General features: G+C 51.4%; 9 protein-coding genes across 9 annotated transcripts; 5 read left to right on the forward strand and 4 right to left on the reverse strand.

The window, feature by feature from the left end:
- Nucleotides 1-84: 84 nt before the first annotated feature.
- PHATRDRAFT_30471 (predicted protein) lies at nt 85-1,705 on the forward strand (the record flags this gene model as incomplete). Its single annotated transcript, XM_002184272.1, has 3 exons — nt 85-528; nt 646-1,261; nt 1,362-1,705. Coding segments are annotated over exons 1-3 (1,128 nt in total), but the record flags the coding sequence as incomplete, so codon positions are not given.
- A 394-nt stretch (nt 1,706-2,099) lies between these two features.
- Nucleotides 2,100-4,015, reverse strand: PHATRDRAFT_49586 (predicted protein). The gene is made up of 2 exons (XM_002184364.1): nt 3,876-4,015; nt 2,100-3,453 (listed from the first exon to the last, which is right to left on the reverse strand). The coding sequence occupies exon 2, from the start codon at nt 3,411-3,413 to the stop codon at nt 2,211-2,213; it is 1,203 nt and encodes a 400-aa protein (XP_002184400.1). The 5' UTR covers nt 3,414-3,453; nt 3,876-4,015; the 3' UTR covers nt 2,100-2,210.
- A 723-nt stretch (nt 4,016-4,738) lies between these two features.
- Nucleotides 4,739-5,629, forward strand: PHATRDRAFT_40329 (predicted protein; the record flags this gene model as incomplete). The annotated part of the gene is made up of 1 exon (XM_002184273.1): nt 4,739-5,629. The coding sequence occupies one exon, from the start codon at nt 4,739-4,741 to the stop codon at nt 5,627-5,629; it is 891 nt and encodes a 296-aa protein (XP_002184309.1).
- Nucleotides 5,630-5,731: 102 nt separating this feature from the next.
- On the reverse strand, nt 5,732-8,068 carry PHATRDRAFT_49588 (predicted protein; the record flags this gene model as incomplete). Its single annotated transcript, XM_002184365.1, has 1 exon — nt 5,732-8,068. The coding sequence occupies one exon, from the start codon at nt 8,066-8,068 to the stop codon at nt 5,732-5,734; it is 2,337 nt and encodes a 778-aa protein (XP_002184401.1).
- Nucleotides 8,069-9,774: 1,706 nt separating this feature from the next.
- PHATRDRAFT_49589 (predicted protein) lies at nt 9,775-10,936 on the forward strand (the record flags this gene model as incomplete). Its single annotated transcript, XM_002184274.1, has 1 exon — nt 9,775-10,936. One exon carries the CDS (start codon nt 9,775-9,777, stop codon nt 10,771-10,773), a length of 999 nt encoding a protein of 332 aa, XP_002184310.1. The 3' UTR covers nt 10,774-10,936.
- A 220-nt stretch (nt 10,937-11,156) lies between these two features.
- PHATRDRAFT_49590 (predicted protein) lies at nt 11,157-12,045 on the reverse strand. The gene has a single exon (XM_002184366.1). The coding sequence runs from the start codon at nt 11,898-11,900 to the stop codon at nt 11,262-11,264; it is 639 nt and encodes a 212-aa protein (XP_002184402.1). The 5' UTR covers nt 11,901-12,045; the 3' UTR covers nt 11,157-11,261.
- Nucleotides 12,046-12,350: 305 nt separating this feature from the next.
- Nucleotides 12,351-13,058, forward strand: PHATRDRAFT_49591 (predicted protein; the record flags this gene model as incomplete). The annotated part of the gene is made up of 1 exon (XM_002184275.1): nt 12,351-13,058. Exon 1 carries the CDS (start codon nt 12,450-12,452, stop codon nt 13,056-13,058), a length of 609 nt encoding a protein of 202 aa, XP_002184311.1. The 5' UTR covers nt 12,351-12,449.
- Nucleotides 13,059-13,178: 120 nt separating this feature from the next.
- On the reverse strand, nt 13,179-16,265 carry PHATRDRAFT_49592 (predicted protein). The gene has a single exon (XM_002184367.1). It carries the CDS (start codon nt 16,166-16,168, stop codon nt 13,232-13,234), a length of 2,937 nt encoding a protein of 978 aa, XP_002184403.1. The 5' UTR covers nt 16,169-16,265; the 3' UTR covers nt 13,179-13,231.
- A 1,116-nt stretch (nt 16,266-17,381) lies between these two features.
- On the forward strand, nt 17,382-18,194 carry PHATRDRAFT_16052 (predicted protein; the record flags this gene model as incomplete). The annotated part of the gene is made up of 1 exon (XM_002184276.1): nt 17,382-18,194. A coding segment is annotated over one exon (813 nt), but the record flags the coding sequence as incomplete, so codon positions are not given.
- Nucleotides 18,195-18,713: the final 519 nt, after the last annotated feature.

Raw genomic sequence — 18,713 nt, forward strand, 5'->3', positions numbered from 1 at the left:
TCTCCCCGCCCTCCCTCCATCGACACACCAAAGAGGCGTCCTTATACGTAGTGTAGCCGACGCCGACTACCAAACCGAGAGATACACACATTCACACAATCACACATTCACACACTTGTGCGACACCCATCCGTCCTTTACATTGGAATCCAACCGACCACCCGACACTCGGAAGATCCCTCTCGATTGCGTTGCCTCAACTCGTGTACTGTTGTTACCTTAGCCGCACACACACACACACACTCTGTCTCTCCCGGCATTGGCTTGGATCCACAATCGAAAAACAATCACACGCGGATTGGCTGTGAAAACATACCAAACATACACCGATCGACACACCAAAACCGATACAAAATCTCGATGAGTTCTTCTACGCCAGTGACGATGAGTCCGGAGGCCTTGTCGTGCGTCGTGCCCGGTACGACTCCGGATCCTCGGATTGGGGACGTCATTGCACAACCCCGTCCCGATGGCAAGCCTTTTGTTTCCCTCGAGTACTTTCCACCCCGCACCGCCGAAGGCGTTCAGGTACGTTGCGGTATTTTGTATTGTTGTTTGCATAATGTTGTTGTGTATTGTCGTTGTTGGTTGTGTATTTCTCACTCCATCATATATATACATATATATTTATACAAACGGGTGTAGAATCTACACGCCCGTATGCATCGTATGCGCGATACACTCCAACCCGCCTTTACGGACATGACCTGGGGTGCCGGAGGTTCCACGGCCGAATTGTCTCTCCAACTCGCTCTCTACGCCCACAACACGGGACACGTGGCCAATCTACACATGACCTGTACCAACCTCGACAGCGGTAAGAGTAGTACTAGTACTAGCAGTAGTAGTGAACACAACGGCAACGCCAGTGACGACGTTGCTTCTGCGGATCCCCGCGAAACCCTCCGTCGCGCACTCCAACAAGCCCACGACGGGGGCATCCGGAACCTCGTGGCCTTGCGGGGAGATCCACCCGCCGGACAAGAAACGTGGACCGCCACCGAAGGTGGCTTTACCTGTGCACTCGATCTCGTCGAATTCATTCGATCCCTACCGGACATTGGTGCCGACTTTCATCTCGCCGTGGCGGGATATCCCGAAGGACACCCCAACGCCATTTCCGAAATTGCCGATCCGACGACCCTCACCGCTGCCGAAGCCGCACGGGCCAGTGTCACGGACGGAAAAACATACTGCTGTCTCGATGCCGATTATCACAAGGAAATGGAGTATCTCAAAAAGAAGGTGGATGCCGGTGGTGGTGAGTCTGATGGGTGTTGTTGTTGTTGCTGCTGTGGCACGTGACCCATCTTGTACATCCCACAAGACCGCTCACCCACCCCCTTACCCTCCGTACACAGACATGATCATGACACAAATGTTCTTTGACGCCGCCGTATTTTTGCAATTCGTCGAGGACTGCAGGGCCTGGGGCATTACCGTCCCCATTGTCCCCGGACTCATGTGCATCAACGCCTACGCCGGATTCGTCAAAATGGCCAAATTCTGCAAGACCCGCGTCCCGGAAACCCTCCGCGCACGCATGGAAGCCATCAAGGACGACGCCGCCGCCGTCAAGGCCTTTGGCGTCGAATTCGGCGTCGAAATGTGCCGAACACTCCTCGCCAGTGGACACGTATCCGTCCTGCACTTTTACACTCTCAATTTGGAAAAGGTCGTTTACGGCGTGCTCGACGCCCTGGGTTGGTCGGAAAATGCCCTGGCTACCGTCAACGAATCCGACGAAACCTCCATGGTCGCCAAAGGCAGTGCCTGGGCACGAGTCGGAGACGTCGTCCACTCGCTTTACGGTCCCGCCGTCGTGACGGAATTGAACGATCGCGACGGCGCCGCCAAGGTGGAATTCTCCCAGTGGATCATGGCCGGCGGGCAAAAACCCGTGGCCTATCTACAAAAAGGACAATACCACAAGGTCTTTTAGAGACATCCAACGGAAAGAACGGTTCCAATACCCCGTGCTGGTGGAGAGGTGAACGTACTTTTCCAGTCTGGGTCCAAAGCAAGAACCGATTTCCAGTTAAACGGACAAACTCACCGTTTTGCTTCGAAGGAATAAATCGGATCCAACTAACACAACTGAAAAGATGCAGCATTAAAATAACGAGTCTAGTCTCGCTTGAGTTACAGTTTAAAGTGTACTGGAGTATGAAGAACTGTGCGTGTCGGTTATTTTTCTCTCACTCGGACTTTTATAGCGATCGGGTGACTTGAACGACTTCCACATCATCGTCATCGCTGTCGTCAATCTCGAGTGGATTCGTAGCAGCACGTCCCGCGCTACTATCGCTAGCATTGAGCGCGTACGAACTCGTCGTCGTATTCCCGCGCCCTCCCATCGTGCTGGACATGCCGAAAAACGCCGTAGGATAAGGGAAAAGGTTTTGTGGGCGCCGGTTTAGTGCGTTGCGTCGCTGTTGTGCGGCGGTCGAAGAACGCATGAACAGCGTCATAAAGTCAGGCGCCGTGTCTTCGTCTTCGTCCGAATCGAACATGCTACCGTCCACAGAAACTGTCGGATGAAACGCACCCGTGCCCATACGCGAAAAGATGAAGCGCCCAAGTCGAGACTCGTTGGAAGAGATCTGCTGCAAAATTGCTTCCAGGGCGGCGCCCGACACGACATCGGATCGCTGATCGCGTTGTTTCACACGCTTCGAGTTCGTAAAAGTGCGGTCTCCCTTGATTTTCTTCCGAGGATGAATACGCTCAATCTTCGTGAAACGAGCCTTGCACAAGGGACACGAGTTTTCGCGATCAGACCATGTGCCGATACATGAAAAGCAAAATTTATGGTCGCACCCATCAATCTTGGACGCTTCATGGTGGTCAGGCTCACACATGCATATGCAACACGCTGCTAAAGGAGCTTCCAGTATTTCGAGATCTGCCTCTATAGCGTTCGGAGGAGATTTCTTGCGCAGCCGCAACCTCTTGGAAAGCGGACTCTGGATAGCGATCTCCGCAGCTCGCTTGCCATGGCGGCTGGACGGGCTCGCAGGAGCAATAGTAGAGCCGAGCGTAGTTCGAGCGATTGCTGCTTCGGCCACACACGAAGAGCGACGCGCCTTTTCCTTGGCGCCTTCCGTAGAAGTGTTGGACGCTGTCTTGCTACAGACTTGTGTCGAGGGAACGATGCGTCGCGAGGGGGAGCGAGGACACACGAGACGCATTGTCGAAGCAACTACGTCTACGTTGGACCCGGCAAGCGAGGTAGTGCGCGGCCGGCGACAGGCCCGATCCATGGGTTCTAATTGAGGCATATCCGCACAGAGATCTTCCCTGGGCACGGGGGATCGGATGGTTGTTTCCCCGGTTGCATCCGAACGCAAGCTTCGCACCGGGGGACTTGCATTAAAGGTGAAACAAGAAATGGGTGCTTCCGGATGAACCATAGTTACTCGTAGTTTCAATGCCGCAGAATGCAAATGCAGGCTGTTTAGAATCGAGCGATTTTTGAAGAGAAACTAGACGTTAGATATAGAAACGAAAAGAGAAGACTTTCGTCTAAAGATTAGCCGAAGGCTTCGGACTTCGCAGAGAAACCCGGATGAGGCTTATACTAATGTCGCTACGACATATTTCTGCCGAAGCGAATGGAAATCGGAGAGCGAAATGTCTGGAAGCGGTAGGTTGACCATGTGGACGAAAAGAGGCTGCTTTGATTGCCTCTCTGCTGCTGGAGAGCGCCACACTTCCTTACACACTCCAGGGATTGTCTGGTGAAGAGAAAGGACAAATTGCCAGCGTCCCAAGATTGGTTTCTCCCAAAAGGCTCGATCATTCCAATTCGACGAAAACGAGTCGTCGCTAGAGGATCATTTCGCTGCAGTCCACAAGATTACCCTGTCACATACCTATTAGTGATGACTCGCCTCGAAAAGACGAGGCACTCGTTGCACGGAGTTAAGGTCACTGTGATGTGCTTGTTTCATAAAGCGCACGACGTCGTGGAATGGGATAAGTTGGTGTGTTTTTGGGTGCGTCGCTGCTGGTGTGTGGTTTGTGTCTCCTTTGGCTTTCGGCGGCACGGCGCGATGGTGTCACGAAGGACAAAGGTTCCCGAAAGAACGTCCGCGGCACAGCGTGATCGGCTGCGGCTGTCGTCGTCGGATAGGATCACGATTTCTACACCTCTCCGCCTACCGGTATTCGTGTTCGAAAATCATCGCTGCACCATTTCGGTTCGAAAAGCTTCTGCGACGTTATCTACCCAATCATAGATATTGTAGGTCACGAGGTGTCAGCACACGACGCGACTGGGCACAGACAAGTACGCCGCTCCGAATTTTTAGGGAAACCGGCTTCGGCATTCCAGTGTGGACTAATGGACAATCCAACGCGTGGCGGGTATCTAGACGGCTGGCATGGCGTGCGTTGCAGAATTTCCGTGCCGCTCGACAAATCAGAAACGCGAGAAGCGTCTGCCAGAAAGATCGGATCGATAGGGGGCCGCCATAAGGAGGAACAAGGTTTCACTGGCTGTCACAGTGACGTTATTCCAAACCCAAACCGGAAATCGAAAGGCTATGAAACCTAACAACGGGTGGACTCACTCTGTCACTCAATTACGTCACTTGACAGCTTTCTGTCAACGGTCCCAAGGGGAAGCCGGATAGAGAGGGATTCACAGTCAAGGTGCTCGCCACAAAATCGAAAGCGTTTCGAAGAGGTTTTCGAATGCAAAGGAGAAATCATGATGTATCATTTGCTAGTCAAAATGGCTTTGTCACTGAGTGTTCTTTGGTTAGGTTCTTGCAGTGCTCGAATGAATCACAGGAGTCTACCAAAGGCCAGGAACCGCGTATCGAAACCTCCGCTTGCTCGACGAATCTTCAATTTACCATCTCCATCACGTCGATGCGATGGATCTCACTGGCAGTATCACTGTAATGTTGAAGAGCAGGGTTGGAGGGCCAATCGGCGCATTCTTCCGCAACAACAACAACATCAGCAATGTAGAACGCTGGCCTTTGCCGAGTCACCCTTGCTCTCCTCCGAGTCCACGCTCTGGGTCTTACGGGGGATATCGGCAATGGCTTCCTACGTCGGGATTGTGGCGTACGTCGATCGGCCGCGAGGACGAGTGGGGGTCGGCAGTCGAGAAGTAGACGTCCGGCAATCTACCGTTCCCGGCGCTGGTCTGGGCCTCTTCGCCGCCACCGACCTGGAACGAGGTACCGTACTGGGCACGTACCCCGGTGTCGTCCTACCTTTATCGCAAAATTTGCCGAAACTCCGGGACTTTCCAGCCTGCGAAGGATACATTTGGAGATTTTCCGACAACAAATTCGTGATCGATCCCACCAACGCCGTCGGCACTCTAGAATCTGACTGTGTGGGCGGCAATCCGAGCATGCCAGGATCGTTATGGCTCTTTACCAATCTACTGGAAATGTCCACCCCGACTACCCTCTGTCGGATCAATGAACCGCCAATAGGACTGGACGTCAACGTAGTGACCAACGAAGATCTCCAAGGGCGGACGGTTACCTTTGCCTTGGAACGTGACGTCGCCAAAGGCGAAGAGCTCTTTATCGACTACGGACTTTACTACGATCGCTCCTTGTACGGAAAGGTACCCGAAGCAGGTGAACATTTCAGGCAGTAGTGATCACTGATAGATGCTATGCCGTTACTCAAGAAAGACTACAGTTACTATATACCCAACATATCCTTTACAATAAACCTGCTTGAATGCGTTTATGTGAGATCAAACGATTTCACGTCCCCACGCATCCAACTTCTTTCGACGTGTTTTTCTCGTGCTGGAACGACGGGATTCATGGATTGCGGTGTGGCGTCTATCCGCTGAACTGTCATCTCCAAACGAGTGGTGGCCGTCTGGCCGACCTAATCTACCATCACTATCGTCGTTCACAAAGAGAGAGTCGCGCAGTGTCGACGAATTCAAAGGAGTAGTCAACGGATCGAATCCGCCTGTTCGTACTGGCAGCAGTCCAACACCCTGAGAAGGACCAGCCGCAATATCGTCGTTGCTGGAGGAGGATCCATCCCGAATATTGATTCCGTGTGCCAACCCGTTGGTGTACGAACAATGCCATCCACCCGTGGCGGAATGCTTGAGATCAACGTCTTCGACATCGAACTGGTGGAGGTAGTCCAGCACTTGATTGCGGCTCGTATAGACTTCGCGATTCGAGCGACGCGCCAATAATAAGCCAACCAACAGTAGCGAGGTAATAATCCCGACCAACAAGATAGTCAAACCAGTCCATTTCTCCAAGCCCAATACGCCGCTGCTGTCGCTTCCTGTCGTTGAGGGTGCTTTGGCGTTCATCGTGGTACCAGACATTTCCGGTGTCTGTGGCGCAGACCCCGGGCCCGACACAACGTCCTCCTCAACCTGCTGTCCATATTCCGGATGTTCGATCGGAAATTGGTATTTTCCATCATAACGAGAAATAGTAAGCAAGAAAATATCCGATACGCCTGCCTTTTCGCTTTCCTCACGCGTCCGGTACAAGGAACCAGCCGTATGACCAACCAAAACGGCGTTTCCTTGAGAATCCGTCAGTAAACCCCCGCGCATGGCCATTTCATCGTCTTCGGACGATCCGATTTGGCGGACAAATCCCTCTTTCCCGTCCACAGTATCGTATTTGACCACATAGATGTCTTTCCCCCCAAACGAGGTCATGGTACCGGAAAGGGGTAGGACGCCACTGTTTTCGACAACGCCAGCGGCGTAGACGGCTTCACCGTCCGGAGTCACGACGCACGAGACACCCCGAACGGAGGGCCGTCCACCGCTAGTGGCGTTTGCAATGGTTGTCGTGGCCGCATTTGCTGCCAGCACTTTGGTCCATACAGGCTGCAAGGACTCGAAGTCCAGTTTCATTAGATAACCGCGCGGTGCCGCTGCGGATCCAGAGCGGTCCAAATCACCCGAAGTGGAACCAACAATATAAATGTGCCCGGGATCGTGACGATATTCGTCGTGACAGACTCCCGCCACAAAGTCATCCTTGCCATCGACCGATTGTATCCGCACGGTACCTTGGTGTTTAGGATTACCGGGTTCAACAGGTACACCTCCCGTTACGGGATGCAATTTGGTAACAAAGCCGTCCATATCGGGACCCGTATCAACAAGGCCGCCCACCCCTCCGCCGTAGCCGGTTGTCGATCCGACGACAACGAGAATCTCATTCGAAAGTTTGATCATACCAGCAACGTATACGTCTCCGGCTTCTTTAGTCGAGTATGGTTTAGTCCACTGCTCATCGAGAGTATTGAGCACCGTGCCTTCTTGAAAGCGAGCACCGTTAAGACTGAGCCTGGACACCGTCATATGAAACTTTGAGCCGTAGGGAAAGAAGCGTTGTGGGTCGAGCTGTTCATTGCTGTAGTCGTGATCGACAGTGCTATCCGTTGCCATACTCGCCACGTACACTTCCGACTCTCCCGGCAATGCCACCACGGCCACTGGAAAGACGACGGGACTGTCCTGCAGAACGCGACCTCCCACAATATCAACCCGACTACTGCCACCGTCGTAGTCCATATCCAGCAGCATCCCGTACTGCGTGGATGGAACGATGGAGGCACTGTTGCGGAGTTCTTCCAAAACCCCACCCGTGTCGGCGTGCCCCGACAAAAAGAGCTTCGATCCACGGAGTGCAATACTACTGCAGCCTTCCTTGTGAGCGATCGTGGATATTTTGCCCGAATCGACCCACGCAATATCTCCGTGGTGCACTTCGGGCAAGCGCGCCGTTACAAGAAAACATCCTGGAGAACTATCAGCCTCGTCGACACGATCCTGCCAAAAGCGTCCGTACGTGGTGCCCGTCACCACCACAGTGTTGTCGGCCGGGTTGAAGATTGCGGCACTCGCGAACGAACCCCCCACTACATCAGGACCGGATTGGATCCCTGCTGGTGTATACGTTTGCTGTGCGGATACGACCGTCAACGGGAATATGCAGTACGGCAAAGCTACGAGCAGGGAGAGAATAACGGCGACCTCGCGAGCATTCGTGTACCTTGACTTGAGGATTGTTCGTTGCAACCGGAAGTTCTTCATGACGTAAACTAACAGTCAAGAAAAGTCTAGAAGACGAATCGAAGTTCCGTCGACGCTATCTACCAGATCGGTTTCTGTGAGTCAATGAAGCTATTGAGCGAATTAACACGAATATACAATTAAGCAGAGCGTTGCGTTATCTTCGATTCGTTGGTGCGGAAAAGCTCGTTTCAATTGTCGTTGGGTTGTTGTGACGAAGATTATCGGTCTCTCTCTCGTGTGAGTTCCCTGCCAGTCTCTCACGAGTCGTCTCGTGCGCGTTGCGTTCCACATTTTGTCCGTTGAATGCCATTTTTTTGGTCGAACGCTTAGTGAAAACCCGGAAACGGACATATCTTTTTCCAAGGCTTTATCCTCCCAGCTCTATGGAAAGCACCGAACCACACACCAATTAGGGGTTTTAGAGCGTGCGCCGATTCAATCGTGACACATGCTCCCTATAGTCCGGTTTTGGTTGTGACCGCGCACCCCACTGGAGGAGTCGCACGAAATAGCTAACTGTAACAGAACTGCGAGGTGCAAACACTGCACGCCAACGGTCGAGGAACCAACGCACTGGATTACTATAGACACCAAACGTAAAAAGGCTTCAAGGGGAAAGGTGCAGGACGGATGGCGTATACGAAGTGACGATCTGGCAATTCAAGGCCTACGCACCAGCTTTTTGGCTACGTTCTGGCGTTCTCTCGTCTGAAAAAATTTCGTTTGCTTTGTGTTAGTTGATTTTTTTTTGTTTAAACCTCTTTTAGGTTTGCCCTATAAACCAAAAGTAGCTTAAAAAGGGGGATCGAGCTCCGGAAAGGTTGCAACCAGAATGGGCGATACTGAGACTGTCGGACCCATTCATTATCCGAAAGGGATAATGTTGGCAACCTTGCGAATGCCGAGAATTGAGACACCCTCCGGAGTCGTTAGTTGCCTCCGGATGATGGCTGACCTCTTCCTACCGGCCCTTCTGTTGCCAAATCCACGACCTAGATACTTACTGTGCCGAATGGTATCAATTCCCAAAACATTAATACTACTGACTTCGTAATGAGCCCAATAATGTACCTTGAGACGTGCTTCTGGTCTTCTACCGAAAGAGGCCGTTTCCATTGTGTCCTATCAACGTAACTCATGAGATTCGTCGTAGTTTCCCAAGGCGCAATCTGGTAGAGTCACTAGATTTAACGGTCTAATGACCATGCCTTTTCATAATTTTTTGTCGTTTCCCTGTTCTTATCATTAGATAAGTTTCAAATGTATTATCAAGAAATTCACGCCCAAAGCTTTGATACCGTTTAACTAGATTTAGGTTTGGTTCTTCGAAATGAACTTGCAGCCCAAAGGAGGTGTCATCAATGAAAACACAGCGGTACTCGTATCCTTAAGTCGCATATTCTTGGAAAGTCAAATTCTCTAATTACACAATACCAAATATTAAGATTGGGACTAGTCATGGCTTGTTGGTCATTGTGTCTGTTCGGCAGCTCATCATTTGACCCATGGAGAGATGGAAAGGACTGTCCCAAGCTGAGCCAGCATCGGAGCGACCCTAATCCAAGACTTATCCCAAGAAGATTCACAACGTCTATCACTTTCCAGTGATTACTGTCCCAGCGAGCACCGCAGCACTTTGTCGACTAGACGAAGCTCTGTGCTTTCATTTTGCTGTATATTCCATCCCAGTGTCGTCTAGGTTGTTGCGGAAGAAGTTCACGATCATGCCGGTTGAGATTATACCGGATATCGTCGATGACGGGAGCGAGTCCTCACAAAGCTATAACGTCGACTTTTCTCGTCAATACGCCTGCGAGCCTTCCACGTCTGCCTTTCCGAGTGGGAAGTACGATCGGGAAGGTGAAGGCCCCTGCACTGAATGCGGGATGCAGACTCATGATATCCAACACGATTTCCTTAGCCAACATCAAAAAGTTCGTTTGAACGTTGACCAAGAATTACGCAGGGGGCAGTGCCTCCTTTGCTTCCCCATCGCCTCGGAAGCTAGTCTTAACCGGGTTGACCCAAGCCGACAATCAAAAACTTGCGCCGATGACAGTACGGACACACATTGGAGTAGATGCAGCAAACGCATGAAGCAGACACACCACATCGTTGCACGTCGTGTCTCCCAATCCAACATGTTCAAATTCAATCATTCTCTTGATGTGAATGCTGAAATTGAGGAAATAAAGATCGGAGGAAGCTACGACATCGCGGACATTCTTTGTGCAATGAAAACCGCCCCTCACGACCACCTCATTCAAGAGCTCGGCTGCGAAAGTCTATGGATACTCTCCTGGGAGGATGAAAATGCAAGTGCCATTGGTTGCGTCGGAGGGATTCCAATGGTGCTCAACGCCATGATTCGCTTTCCTATGAATTCGCACTTGCAACAGTGCGCCTGCGAAACTATTCAGAACTTAGCTTTGGACGAACAGAATCGTCGAGAAATTGTCGAGCTTGGCGGGATCTCTGTTATTGTTAAAGCTATGATGCGTCATATGGAGTGCGCCGGTATTCAGCAGTGTGTATGTACAGCTTTGGCCAGTATCGCCACCGATCCGGCCAATCGTCCACTAGTGGCTGACGCTGGAGGCTACGATGCCATTGCAGTGGCAGTCCGCAACTTTGCGGACAACGAACCCGTTGCACGAGCAGCCTATGACGCACTTGCCATACTCGGTTTTCCACAATGCACTTCATTAGGAACCTGGCGGTAACAACACAAAATGATTTCATAGCGAAATCGCTTCTCGCAACAAAAACGAATGCAGGTGGATTTCATCAGAAGGTTGGGCCGATTGAGAGTGAGCCCCCGTTTCCCACAATTCGTAATGTAAGTGAATTACGGTGACGAAAGGAAAGTAAGAAAAAAAAGGGTTGTGATAAGTGTTCTTGAACATAATGTAACAAAGGGTAAATCAACGTCAAAGGAGCTGCTTCGTAGTCAGGAGTATTTCTCTTGTGGAGACTCTGAGCCTTCCTATCTATTTTGGACTCATTTGCACCAGGGTACATATCATCGCATAACTCTTCGCAAGACACATCTAGGCTACCATGCTGCGTCTTTCCGAATTCCGGTAGAGCATCTTAGTCAGGGGGAAGGACATTAGGTACGGAATCAGGACGTGAATACCCTCCAGTCCTACGCCTTGCCCTGAAATACAGATTGCGGAAACCGGACATTGCGTCAGGATTGGTACACATTTCAGTGCTGTGCATTCTGTTTTATCAATTCCGCGAATTCCAGTTCGTCAGCTTCAGCTTGTGCCAACGCTTGTTGTATGCGGGTCTCAGGTTGATTTGACGGGGATTCATTTGTCGAAATTTCCGTTCGATTCAAACCGTACTGTAGAAGTTGTTGCCCCAGAGAGGAAACATCCGAATCAGTATCGTGCTGATGTTGGGATACATCTCGTGTCGTCGGTTGGCTGTCGAGATACTGACTGTAAGATATTGAGTTTGGTGATCGTCGCCTCCCGCGTTTTTGTACGAATACATTAACCGCGTTCCGAAATGACATCCAGTGCGCTTCCTCCTGCCAGCTGCTGAGAGCGACATCAACTGCTGGTTGGGAATGTTCCGTCCAGTCGTCGAAATCGCAATCTGGAATCGGCAACGCCGACGAAGCTGGTGAATGGAACTGTGGCAAGAATTGTTGTGGTACCGACAAGGGAATGTCTGCGGAAGCCCGACTGCTGAGAATTGTCCAGGAACCTCCACTTCGACTGGTGCTACCGCGTGGTGAATTCGGATCGTCTTCACCGGCCGTCCGACTTTGCTGTGACGATGCTTCCACTGAAAATGGGACGGGCTGGAACGATGAGGTCTCACGATCCGTATTCATTTTAAAGCGAAGGATTCTCCCTTCGGACAAGCAATCCAATTCCAAAATTACGGACTGGTAGATGGGGAAAGGGATGGCTACATTCACACCAATAGCTTGCAGAATAATCGTTTGTCGTTTCTCTTCGTCAAATGTACCATCCTCATGGTTATACACTGACAGAGAGAGCGTTCTTTCCTGTTGCCGTTTGGATTCTACAATACTAAGAAGATCCTAATATATACACGACAGACAGTCCTAAAGACAAATATTCCAACCAATGAAAATAAGTACACAACGGCACTGCCTGCTCACTGTGAGAAAATGGAACTCACTTTTCTGTTCCACAAACGTATAAACCTTCGTCCAAAAAACAGCCTGGTTCGCATTTCTCCGTCTCACGGTATAGGGCCTGTTGTCATGTTGTCGAAGGCTCGCATCCCTTCACCTCCCCCCCACGAAAGAAAATCCATCCGTCTCGCTGTCTCCACATTTTACAATCTTGCCATTCATGAGTGCAGCCCATAAAACGAATACCCCAACTTAAAAATATACCATAAGAGAACAGCTATGAAAGGCATCCAGTTAAACACCACAATATTACTCTTTGCCGCGACGATGCAAACAGTTTACCCATTCTCTGTTTCCTCGCCCCAAGCTACCGGGACGGGCAGCAAAGAACGCGTCCTAGTAGTTGGCGGCGGTATTGGGGGACTTTCGACGTCCTTTGATTTACGCCACCACTTGCCGAAAGATGTACACATTTCCATGTTGAGCGACAGGGACAACTTTCAATTCACTCCTTCGAACCCTTGGGTGGCGTTTGGAGAGCGGACTGCCGAAGATATTAGTATTCCTATGGAGGAAGCCTGCAAAGCGGGTCGGGTCGAGTACGTTCCTGGTAAGCTCGTTAAGGTCGACGCCGAGGCTCTCAAGGCACACGTCGATTATCGCTACGGTACTACTGCCGTTTTGGATTATGACTATTTGGTTGGTGCCACTGGGCCGAAACTCGACTGGAACGGCATTATCGAATTGTATCACGGACCGCAAGAAGACGTAGCGGCTGTGTCTGTCTGCTCAACCCCTCACTGTGTTCGAATCTTGTCCAATTCAAACCCATCGCTAAAATCTACGGGATACAACACAGGTCAAGGCGAACGAAGACCCAAGTACTAGTTTCATGCTATGCCTGGATGCATCTCCTGTTCTCTACAGTTCCCCAGAAAACAAAACGCTGTATCACACGGACACAACTCTTAATACAATCGAACCTTTTACGTTGATAATGAACATTTGCCTCATATCATACAAATACAAGTTTGCCCGCACGCCCGTCGCTAACTGCTGGATTATTCTTGACAGGGCGTACAATAGACACCATGACACTCGGCGTCGGTAAAGGTCAAGACGCAAAAATAAGGATTGCATTCGGCAATCTTCTTCAGCCACTCGTTGCAGGCGCCACAAGGAGGGAGTGGATTCAAATCTCGCGTTGACTGTACGAGCACGACGGCTTGTTGCGACTTCCGTGCCACAGTACCACTGCGGGAAAACAGGGCAATCCGGCGGACGGGTGTGCTTGGGATATCGTCGTTCGGTTGGCGGTCTGGTGCTGTAGAGGCCACGCCCGAGCTGGACGAAGGCACACCTGAGTCAACTAGATCAAACGAATTTCCCAATTCGGACTTGGCGGGTGGCAGTCTGGTCTTGTTCGTGGTGGCGCCGGTAGAGCCATCTTCGCCACCAGCCGGCGCGGACGACAGAATCCATTCTTCGTGTTCCGAGCCGATCGACGTTTTACGGCCTTCTCCACTTTCTAGCGTGGTGGTACACATGATACTTGTTAAGCTGGCCGAGGATGAAGCCAACGCCGGGAATGGTTCCTCAGACGAGCGAAGCGTACCAGCGCTGCCCATGTCTGTTAATTTTTCTTGCCAGGGCACAGCCAAGACGGCAATCATCTTCAAGTCTTGACGGCGCAAGCTGGGATTGGCAGCTAATGCGGTACCGATAACGTTGCGTTCGGCGCAAAGCGATCCAGTTGGCATGGACACTTCCATATTGGTGCCACGATATAAGATTGGTTGGCCTTCTTGCTCGACCAAGAGGACGGCCAAGACAGGTTTGTGCGTCTTACGCAACCAGAAACGGTGTATGTCATTCTGGCCTTGAAGGGTTTTAATCATTTCGGCCTGGAAGGCTTTCATTTCGTCAATAACGAGATGGCGGTAGGGATCCGTGACCTTGGTAGTGTCGACAGCAGGTGAAGTTTCCATGGCCTCGAAACTGTATTCTTCAATATCGTCATCCACAATCTTGGACTCGTGCCAGAATGTTTTTAATTGCCAAAAATGAAAGTAAGTGGGACGGAAGGATCGTAGCGAGGCTTGAATGGCATACGTCCGGGCCGGTGTACCGTCCGCGAACGACAGCTTGACAGCCATAGTTTTGCGCCAATCAACGTTAAAGGAAAGGTCAGTCTCGACGCCGGCCTTGGTAACCAACTCTGGTGTTTCATCCGGATACGGCTGTCCTTGTGCGTGGGCATCACGATAACTGTTCAGCACGGGCATGAGATCGCGTTCGACGAACAGTAAGTTCTCGTCGTACCGAAAGATATTGGTATCGGAGTGTATCGTCACCACCACTAGGTCTGGATCAATTACTCGAAGGAATCGTTTCATGAGAGTCGCGCAAACTTGTGTCGAATTCCCGTTGACCGAATGAGTCCAATTTCGCGGTGTCCCGACGCCCGTCACCAGGATCAAGACACGTTTGATATCCTTGTCGTTGTTCATTGAGGACTGATGCGGCTGGCTAGGCGGTGACTGTCGCGTTTCGGCAATACGTTCCCGCCACCGCGGCAACAGTGTCGCTAACAGAGGAAAGAAGACGTGACGAATCTGATGCCGTGGAGCGTTGCTACACGACCCGGGTCCTCCGTCCGTGTGTGTCACCTTACATTGATCGATACCCCGAATGCGGACTTCGTCGAGATCCACCGTCAAGTGAGGGTCTGTTGGTAAGGCGAATCCGGTCGGCAATGTTCCGTTGGTCGGCTCCTGCTTGATGGAGAAGCGTGGGTCTTCAATAGACCGTTCGTAGCGCGGAAAGGAAACTATGTTCTCCCGAGTCAAAGACGCAGTTGTGGATGACGAAGTATCCAGAATATCAAGAACCAGCTGTGTGTACTTGTCAAAGCAGGAAAAGCGGGGACGACCAACGCAATACTCGTCGGAGTTCGTATCGGTACTGGCGTCTTTGTTATGGCTATTCCTTGGTTCCATCGTCTCGGTGTCCGCACTCAAACTGAGCACCAAATCCGTGTGGGATACATTGTGCACCAGGATTTCCAGGTACCGTGGCGTTGTGTGGGTGTGGGTGTGGGCCGAAGTCGAACCCAGACTACTCGCCGACGACGAATGTATCACCGTGTTCGGTTGGGTCCACAAGCGTTGCATCCTTGAGGGTTGTGGTTCCTGCGGCACGGCTCGTTTCCATTGAGTCTCCTCTTCCGCAGACTTCGGTCGGCCACGCCGTACACGTCGTTTACCAGTCGTGGATGTATATTGGAAGCGATCGTTGTTGTTGTCGTTGTCATCGTCATCGTCGTTCCCATGGTCCGACGAGTCGTATTCGGCCCATCCCAACAAACCCCAAAGGACCCCACCCCACCAGAGTACAGATGATGCGTTTACCGTACAGCAATGGGTGTTGTTCGAAGCACACCCGGCGGCGAGTATCGTCATTGGCAAGGGACCTAGAAAAAACCAAACGGGCACATTCCTCCACGACAAGACCCGTACACGTAGGAGACGCAGCCATGTCGTACACTGCAGCCGAAATTGCGAGTGTTGGTAGAGCTGCTCCCAACGGTCCTGGACGCATCGGAGCGTGTCTACTCCTCGCGCTCGTACTTGTTGCAAAATCTCGGATAGAGAACTCTTGTCCCAGACCGTATTCTTGGAACGAGACGCACCCTTCGCACGATGGTACCGAACTAGACAATAATAGGAGATTCCCGCCGAAGCACCCCAGACAATGGTCTGTAGCAGCGGTAGTATCCAGACACGTCTCGTCGTCATCGTCGTATTGGTCAATGCTTCGTCGTTCCTTGATTGGGAACCGTCTCTAGACGTAGGCTGTCTCCGTGACCCTGCGTTAGTTGGGTTCCTCGTATCGTGGAGTAAACGCTGTTGCACGCGATGCCACCAGGCTTCCTCCGCTTGCCACCAACGTTCCTGTTCCCTCCACCACAATTCCTGCCACGAAGGATTCGACGACATGACAATACTGACAACAACGTTTGTACATACACTCGGACGTGTGGATCTTTCTTGATGTGTGAGGGTAAAAGGATTCGTACGGAATAGAGAGTAAGCGGGTCCCAACGGAACCAAAGTTACAGTTACACTACCGCCGGGCAACGAACAATTCGAGCTTCGCCCAAAAGGAATACCTACTTCCGTTCGCACACGTTCGTGACGTAGTATGTCTTGTGCCAGAACTCTATCTCACGTCACGTCACGCCCCTGTCAATTCGTCCGCGACGACTCCCAGGAAACACCCGGATATAAGAAAACAGGAGTTAGCTAACCGCAACTACGGTAACTGCACGACGGTATTGGAACTCCTGGTGAACGACATCTCTCCAGTATGACTTTGTCCAGTACAAACAGCAATCTATCATTAGATCAGGTACTTGATATTATTGTCAAGCCGACAATGTATCAGTCAAAGAGAAAGGAAATGTTTCTCTGCCAGCGAGAGTGTGTTGGCTGGAAGTGCACGCACCCGAGCTAGCCGTGAACTCCAGGTTCTTTGCGAGATAGAGGTGAGAATCCCACAAATGTGGATTGCATGCACGACTGAAAAAGACACGGGAAATAGCGCTCATCCTCATCACAGTCGACACGCGATCCAAAGCGTAACCCCCCGTCCTGTGCAAGTCCCTGCTTCCCAGAAATCCTCTACGAGCAACGACAGATTCTGCCAGAACTACCAATTATCTCACTGACTGTGTGAATGTTCTACGCAACCGCAAAGAGAAGTAATTCCACTGGCTTGGCGTCGCGACGTACAACGACCGTGTACGGCATGTTCGTGTCGACAGCGTTCTGGCTCGGACTGACAGTGAGTATGTCCACGCTTGCGGCGGTGATCGGACATGCGCAACTTTCCCTCGACGATGTCTTGCGTCCGTTTCCAACAAACGATCTCGTGGTGGGAATCTCCGCACGCTACACAAATTGCCGTGACGTCCGCGACTTTGGCGTGGTTCCCGTGGCTCGCGGTTCTGGTGGAGACGGTCGTCACACGGCGTGGATGTCCAATACGCACGCGTTGCAAACCTGCATCGACTCGGTAGACTGCTGCAAACTTACGGGTGGAGATATCTACACGGCGGATGTTTTTCTGCGTTCCCATTCGGTGTTGGTGGTGGCCCCCGATGCCCGACTGGTGTCGGTGTTGAATGGTGTACGAACGGCACTACTCCAAGCCCAGAACGTGACCAACGTGACAATTACCGGTGGTGGAGTTCTGTACGGGAATGCCGAGCACTATATATCATACTATGATCCACGCTACAATCGATTCGAACCAATTGATCCCGATCCTCGACGACCGCGATTGTTGCTCATCAACGAAAGTTCGTACATCAACGTACACTATCTGTCGTTGCAGAACTCTTCCGACTGGACTCTGCACATACGTAACAGTGAACACGTGACGGTGCACAAACTCCGTATTTACGGAGACCGTCGCTTTCCGAATAATGACGGCATTGATCCCGACAGTTCCTCGCACGTGCATATTTCCCATTGTGTCATTGACGTGGCCGACGACGGCGTGTGCCCCAAGGCACGCGATTCCACTCGCGTTCTGCACAATTTGACCGTCACGAATGTTCTCATTCGATCCCGCAGTCACGCCATCAAGTTTGGCTCACACACGGACGCCAACATGACCGACATTTTGTTCGAAAACATTACGATCCTTGACAGCAACTCCGGATTGGCGATTCAACAGCGGGGTCCGGGGAATATCGACAACGTCACCTTTCGTAACATTTTTACGGAAACCCGGTACGACAATCCCAGATGGTGGGGGAACGGCGAGTGGCTCACCATGACGAGCGAGCCTCGGAACGAAGGCGACATAATCGGCAAAGTTACTAACTTGCGGTTGGAAAACGTTCGTGCTGTGAGCGAAAATGGTGGCTTACTGAGTGGCCGTGGCTCGGGTATGCAAAACGTTTCCATGACTAACATACAAGTAACGATTCGACCATGGAGCAATTACAGCAACGGCTCAGGCCCGCCGTGTTCGTACTTGGTGGGCATGGATGCCATTGTCCCTTGCACTTGTATGGGTACGCGCGATTACCGTCCGTCATGGCTTCAAGGCGACGACCCCCTGTGTTTCACGCGAGGAGCGTGTCGGACGCGTAGCAAAGCTCACGGCTTGTTTGCGGAAAACATCGAAAACGTTACCTTGGCAAATTGGACGGTGACCTTTGGAGATGGTACATCCCGGCTGCCCTGGTATGGACACTGTTCGGCCTTCTCGGGATACATTTCTGGTAACCTGAGTAATTGGACTTGTATCAATGGCGAAGCTTTCCACACAGCTCACGGTCTGGACATCTCTCGTGATCAACAGTCAGTAGCTAACATAAAACCGGAATAGGGGAACACGAAGCTAATAAGACTAGGACTTCGCGTCTTCCTGCCGTTCATCGTACATGCCTTGGAAAAGGTCACAACATTCTTGCTAATTTTCGCTAGGTCACGATTACGACGTCACGAAACAGACTTCTTGCGAGAGCCT

The sequence above is a fragment of the Phaeodactylum tricornutum genome, chromosome 23 (genome assembly GCF_000150955.2).
Source record: "Phaeodactylum tricornutum CCAP 1055/1 chromosome 23, whole genome shotgun sequence".
Classification (NCBI taxonomy): Eukaryota; Bacillariophyta; class Bacillariophyceae; order Surirellales; family Neidiaceae; genus Phaeodactylum; species Phaeodactylum tricornutum.

What these genes read in the sequence shown, in the direction of transcription:
- PHATRDRAFT_49586 (XM_002184364.1), bottom strand. Translation starts at nt 3,413, where the DNA reads ATGGTTCATCCGGAAGCACCCATTTCTTGTTTCACCTTTAATGCAAGT.
- PHATRDRAFT_49590 (XM_002184366.1), bottom strand. Translation starts at nt 11,900, where the DNA reads ATGAATACGGATCGTGAGACCTCATCGTTCCAGCCCGTCCCATTTTCA.
- PHATRDRAFT_49592 (XM_002184367.1), bottom strand. Translation starts at nt 16,168, where the DNA reads ATGTCGTCGAATCCTTCGTGGCAGGAATTGTGGTGGAGGGAACAGGAA.